This window comes from Hevea brasiliensis, chromosome 1 (assembly GCF_030052815.1).
Source record: "Hevea brasiliensis isolate MT/VB/25A 57/8 chromosome 1, ASM3005281v1, whole genome shotgun sequence".
In the NCBI taxonomy this organism is placed as follows: Eukaryota; Viridiplantae; Streptophyta; class Magnoliopsida; order Malpighiales; family Euphorbiaceae; genus Hevea; species Hevea brasiliensis.
Window position 1 is genome coordinate 24,868,315 of NC_079493.1, and position 7,016 is coordinate 24,875,330.

General features: G+C 32.9%; 1 protein-coding gene across 3 annotated transcripts; it reads left to right on the forward strand.

The window, feature by feature from the left end:
* The first annotated feature begins 23 nt into the window (after window positions 1-23).
* On the forward strand, window positions 24-3,060 carry LOC110652505 (uncharacterized). Of its 3 annotated transcripts, none has more exons than XM_058144819.1 (2): window positions 24-516; window positions 2,637-3,060. In XM_058144819.1, exon 1 carries the CDS (start codon window positions 98-100, stop codon window positions 479-481), a length of 384 nt encoding a protein of 127 aa, XP_058000802.1. In that variant the 5' UTR covers window positions 24-97; the 3' UTR covers window positions 482-516; window positions 2,637-3,060. The 3 variants fall into 3 exon arrangements, with proteins under 3 accessions (XP_058000802.1, XP_058000804.1, XP_058000806.1); XM_058144821.1 differs by having other exon boundaries at window positions 2,657-3,060; XM_058144823.1 differs by lacking the exon at window positions 2,637-3,060 and adding an exon at window positions 943-959.
* Window positions 3,061-7,016: the final 3,956 nt, after the last annotated feature.

Consider the following 7,016-nt stretch of genomic DNA (forward strand, 5'->3'; position numbering starts at 1 on the left):
TACGTGTACCGCTATTCCTCCAGAAAAAAGTCATTCTCCGGACTGACGTCTCTCTTTTTTTATCGTCTAACGGACGTCTCTCTCTGTGCGAGGAAAAATGTCTGCGAATCATCAACACCTGCTACGCCTAGTCCTCTCGTGCCGGAAAATCACGGCGCAGGTCACAAAGCCCTCAACCTCCACCATCATAGCCATAGCCTCCTCCACGGAGCAAGAGTTCCTCGCCCAGTATCGCACCAGACTCAACCGCTTCCCGCTATCCCACCACAACTGGGATGCCAAAATGGCATCGCGTGTCGGCGAGAAGCTAGGGTTCCGCCTCAAGGAGATTGGCGTCACCAGCATCAATATCGACCTCGACGAAGAGCTTTCTCGCCCTATTCATTACAGGAAGAGGGTCTTGCCCCTGTTCGATTCGGTGAAACGCGTTGGCGTGGCCGTCGATGGGGCAGAGAAATTAGGAGAGGTTAGCCCCCGTTAGATTACGCTTGGAAGGTGATCACTGAATAGGGAAAGGTATACCACAAAATTTTGATGGAGTGGTGCCTATTTAGTTATTTCATTAGATTTATACTTGTATTGATTATTTGAACAATAAACAGTACCTCTGATTTGTCTGAAAGCAAACAAGCATCCAAATTTATAACTGTGAATTCTTCTTTTCTTCAAAAGTCTTTTGATGGGTACAATTTTTTTGCTGATCAAGCAATGGGTGTGTATAGGTAGAAGAAGCTTGCAATTTGAATTTGGGGAATGACTGATATCAATGCTGGTTCTCTGTTTGTGCTGAGTTTTTCCATATTTTGTTGTTCTCTCGTTTCTGGTAGATTTTATGCATACAATGTCTTATTGTTGTTCTTTGGTGCATATATATTTGTTTCTCATTATCAATCAATGAGTTCATGGCTGCAATATGAAATTGAAGTATTAAGTTGATTATAGATATGAGGAATTTCAGGCCCACTTTTCAACCTCCAGGGGGAGATGGAAAGTGGGTGATGATGATGTGCGGTCCTTTGTGGAGAAGGAGGTTCAGAGGGATCGTCTCCATGTCAATTAATGGAACCGTGTTCTCCAAAATTATAAGTGAATAACAATTGTACTGGTGGGAAAGCAAATGAGGAAATGGGTGATGGATGGCCATTTCTTGTGGAAGGCTTTAGATGATGCAAGGTGCTTGATTATTTGCAGCAAAAATTTGAGGACTGTAACCCAGTTAGCTCATGGGTAGAGATGAAAGAGAGATCTCTGTGTACTGCCCAATTGCCAAGATATTATGGCTTTTGTCATTTGCATTTTGAGCCCAACTTTATTGTGAAGGCCATTTTTGGAGTGATTGAGGAAGCTAATAGCTGATGTAAAGCAAAGAGGTGAAGACTGAAGAGGAAGAGAAAGAGGAGAAAGAGCTATTCAGATAGCAGTTTTGTCCTGTAGGTAATATCTAGAGCTCGGAATGAGAAATTAAGCAGACTCAATTAAATACACAGGAAATGCTGCACAAAACAGATCAAGGAAAAGATATCGGCTGCTATTGTACTTGCAGATGCATCCGATCAAAGAATGAGCACAGGTACATACATGGCAGAGAGGATGCATCTACAATCACAGTAGCAAGGATATGGAAATGTTCTACAGATCCCCTCCTGCCTCTTTGCTGCATCAGAAATTATTAGGTGCAACTGTCATATCACATATGTACAATAGTCAAAAGCGAGATATTGACTGTTGATTATGATAGGATCTATACGAGACACTGCGGCATGGCCTTAGTCAATGGAGAAAAAAATGGAGATATTGGTGTATATATAGGATGTAGGAAGTAAATTATCAGCAAAACTACAATTCATTTGCACCAGACATTGTATAGGAAGGTAAAATATTTGTAGCTAAAAGTGGGTTAGGCTTAGTATCACAATTTATTTTTTATCCTTTCCTTTCTCATTTCTCAAAACATAACCAATAGAACAAAGGAGGATAGAGAGAGAATTTTTCAATTTTATTTATTTTTAAATTAATTGTTAGTTATAGAAATGCTTTATCAAAATATTTGAAGGGCATAGATTTTTTTTTTTTTTTATACAATAGACTTCGACTGGAACTTAAACTACCACTCCAGAGTTTTTGCTAAGGTTGGCTAGGTAGGTCAATAGGTTAAGGACTTATCTGGCTTAATTGTTTGCAGGTAATAGATGAATACCAAACTGGTATATAACAAAGAGGAAGAAAAACAAATTTTGAGGATAAATAAATTTTTATTTATTAGTTCTCAAATCAATTATCAAATCATAAAAAACGTAAAAAAAAAAGCATAGAATACAAAAATATTTGTAGTAGAATTATTAATCCTGCTAGGATTAGGATTTAAAGTTCTAAACAATAAAATATTAAGCAAATTCTAATTAAGAATTTCAAACCAACTCGAACTTCCTATAAAATGCTACATCCTAAGTAATGATGGAATTCGCAGTTCCTCTTCTTCATTCTTCATTCTTCATTTCCCCTTCATCATACATCTAACTAATTAGGTAGTCGAGATTTGTTATATTTCTTGAGAATATTTTTATTTTGCAAAGTGATGGCCTCTAGCAATTGGTTTCTCTTAGATTTATCTATTTCTGTTTTGCTAATCATTGCAGTGGCTCTGCTAAATATGCAGCCTCTGTTTTGATACTCCTAGTCCCTCATCCTGTCAATGCAAGAAGAATCATCGATCATTGCGCTCCTTGTGGCAACATCACCACCCTTTTCAATTAGAAAACAATCGCAGCAACTGTGGCCACCAAAATGTGCATTTGCTTGCTAAACTCATGCTTGTACTATGCCAAATATTATGTTTAGATGACCAGTTACAACTTCACAACTAGTTATGAATGCATTTAGCATTCTTTAGCTATCCATATATGCCATATAGAAATGGTAAAGGGGTCAGGTCGAACGTTTGGAATTGGTACATTGGGGTTTGAGTTATTTTAGACTTTGTCTTTTCTTTTTATTTTTTATGAATTTAGGTTGGATCATAATTTAGTGATTTGAATTATTTATTGGATAGTTATGTTTGAATGTGATTTAGCTTATTTTACAAGCCGAGTCATTTTGGGTCAAAAAGTTGAGTCTTAAGTAAGATAGTGATTGAAGTTAGAGTTAAAATCTAATTAAAAAGATTAAATTTAAATTGGAAGTTTAAAAAATAAATTAAAAAAGGGATTTTTTTTTTCTTAACAGAAACTAGCATTTCACTGATTAAAGCAAGGTTTGCATTGTTCAAAGTCCATCTACAACAAACATCCTAAGTAAACAACAGCCCAACAAAAGAAAGGAGCCAAGGTCCTCACAAAACAGTAAAACAGACGCTGAATGGATGCTTGACCCAACAACATATATATATATATATATATATATATATATATATATATATATATATATATATATATATATATATATTAATGAGTTAGTAGTTGAGTAATTTGTGAGTGATTTTGTTGGGAAAAAATAGTCAGTGATTGTTTCTTTTGATAATAAATTGTTTGTGGGATAGACTTATGTGAAATCACTTAAATAGTATTAAAACTATGAAGTATAAGGCTTATATATTTTTAAGACACTCACAAATTGTTTATATTTAAAGAAAAAGAATTATATTAATAATAAAGAAAGATAATGATATGATATGTGAGAGATCATTTTAATATATTTAATAAATTAATTATTCAATTAATTAGTACTGATATGAAAATTAATAATAAAGATAAAACCATCTTATTTTTAATCTTTCTCCCACAAACATGTTAAATTATGGTGACAACACTAATTATTGGGAATGAGACATTTAGAGTGGAGAAGGTTATTGCAATAATATTGAATGATGAAAATTTTAAGAAACCCAAGGGTAATGAAGGTTGCAATTTTGTTGCTGGTTGTAATTGTGGTAGAAGTAATCATCAACTGCAAACTATTTTATAAAAAAAATAATAGATTAGGCTCAAGTATTTGGTATATCTAAAAGGAAAAAAAAAATATAATGCATCTAAAAATTTCAATATGTACATCAAAATATTAAAATGATGGTTGCACATAAAAGTATTTCTAACCTTATATATGCTATTTAATAAAATTTAAATATAAAATATTTTTATGTATATCTCAAATGTTTATATATCATTTAAAAGATTAAAAAAGATTTTGTAAATGAATTATATAGTTTTAAAATATCTAAATTTAAATTCCTTTTATGTATATTAGTTTTTTATATGTGCTAGTAAGTTATTTATATCCTTTATTCGTGATTTAATTTATTTTCATATAATTTTTTTGTTACTTTTTTATATATGATTATAAAATCAAAGATTATTACTTTAATATAAATACTAAAAAAATAAATAAATAAAATATAAATAAGTAATAATTAAATTTAAATAAAAAATAAAAATATTAAAATAATAATTACCTTTTAATAAAAATTATGCTATCTTTTTTACTTCTATGTTTAGTTTTATATGTTGATTTGATATTAATTATTTTTAGTAAACGGTGAAAATTAAAATAAATTAATAGTTAAAATTATGACTATAAGATAAACCAACAATCAAAATTACGTTCTGATAACTAATTTAACTCAATTTTGACTATAGATTAAAAGAAAACAAAACTTTTAAAATAACTAATTTAGCTCAATTTTGACTATAGATTAAAAAAAATAAAACTTTTAAAACTATGCTGAAATTGTTAAAAAAATTATCTATAATTATAAAATTTCAAAAAAATATATTTTTAATATTAATTCTTTAAATTATATATTATCATTTACTATTAATAAAATTATTTATGAGTTAAGATTTTTATCTATATAAATATTTTTTTAAATAAGAATTATAATAAGACTAATATTTTAATATGTTAATATTATTTATTGTAAATTAAAAATTATAAAATAATTTGATATTTTGTAAAGTCTGTCATTCATATTTTTATATTTATTAACTAATTATTGGAAAAGAATGCAACACTATAAGTAAAAAGTTAGGTTAAGTAAATTAAAATTTTTTTAAAAAAATTAAAGTATTTAAAACAAAAAAAAAGTATATATCATAAATATATATTTGTCACGACCCAACCTATGGGCCGGACCGGCACTAGGACCTGGGCCAGCCTAAAGCCCCCGAGGCCCGTAGTAAGCCTAACTGTTCATTAACCCAACTCTAAGGCCCATTTGGGCCCAATTTCAAGAAACCAAACGGACAGAGTCCGGCCATAAAATGGACTTTCCAACGGGGAGTTTTCGACTCACCCGACCTGTAAACATAATAAATACTCAATTGGGGAGCTCAGCTCACCCTCCACATACTCATATCCTCATAAAAATAAATGGGAGCTCAGCTCCCTCATCCAATCCATCAAACATACATATCATTATATGTTTACAGGTCCAACATGATAATAATATTACAGACCATAATCAAATAAATACTTCTAACACATGCGGAAATTCTAGGAGTAAATAAAATTACACAAATATTGATAAACAACCTGCGAAGGAGAAAAGCAGGTTAACCAAAAATAAAATCCTCAGAGCTTTGAAAAATATTGAACAGGAGTGAGCGTTCGACTCAGAGAGTAAAATATCAATTTTAACCATAATCTCTATAACTATCTAAAACTAATGCACCCTGTAGAGTGAAATGCAACATCAACATCATTTTCACATCATAACATCAAAAAGGTAATTTGGAGCACTCACGCACCCTGTAGCATCAATCATAACATATGGGAGCTGATCCCCTATACAGCTCTCTTAAATCCAACTGGTGCGTGAAGAACTCAAGCGGACTTTCGCTTAATAAACCAAATCGAGGGTCCAATGAAAAACTCAAGCCGTGACTACCCCTCGAAGGATCGGGTCCCTGAAGAACTCAAGCCGTGACTACCCGTCCTATCCATAGTCCACACCACATCACACGCCAACGCACGCACACCGCTTCCAAATTACCACAACAACATCATGGCACTTTAATAGTTATCAATGCATCATAAATCGTGCCTAGAGTTTAACTACATAAATATATGCATATAAGTGATGCATGGGCATCGAACATATAATAATATCGAAATTACAATTAAAATTAATATTTTACTCACAGACTTGTGGTGGTCACCGAGGTGGTCGGGCGGAGGAAGAAGGTCATTCGGCTCACTGACAATTTTATTACAATCATTTAATACAAATGACTCAATACAAATCAAGAAAAGACCCAATACGTCCTAAGTCATGCCGAAAATCCGGCAGAGTCTCCCCTATACCTAGGACCTACCCAACCTGTAAAAGGGCTCAAAACACACTTCTATATCCACAATCCATATATCCACAACTCAATCACATCACACAGCCCCTCCTGGGCCCATCAAATCAATCATCCATCACAATATGTAAAATTTCAATTTATTCCTTATAATTGATCATTTTTGCAAAAACTGCTCAAATAAGCTCTAAAAATTATAAAACTCTGCCCCGCGGTCCTTAGAAATATTACTAAGCTATTGCAAAAAGAATCGTAATTTTCTAAGCTACCACGAATATTTTATGGATTTTTAATCCTATTTAAGCACTAGAAAATTACGAAAAAGCAAGGTTCGTGTTTACCTTTGCCGATTCCGACTTCGGGAACGTGCTCGGGATGCCTAACAATGGTGGGGTAGCCAAAATCTCGATCCAATTCAGAGACTTTTCCGGTAGCTGGTCTGTCTGGCCGGAAATTCACAGATCCGGACAACTGTCGAATTTCCGCGAATTAAGGATACCTACACGAAGCCCAATAATAATATATAAAAAATCAGGGGTGTTACATTCTTCCTCTTACGTAAAAATTCGTCCTCGAATTTTACACAAGCGAGAATAAAGTATATGATTACACATTAAGCGATATGGGTACTTGCTACGCATGTCCCGTTCGACTCCAGTGCACTCTTCCACCGATGGCTCTTCCACAAAACCTTAACCATAGGGATCTGCTTTTGATCTTAGC

Bases quoted from the DNA above. Each gene is read 5' to 3' on its own strand.
- LOC110652505 (XM_058144819.1), top strand. From the start codon at position 98: ATGTCTGCGAATCATCAACACCTGCTACGCCTAGTCCTCTCGTGCCGG.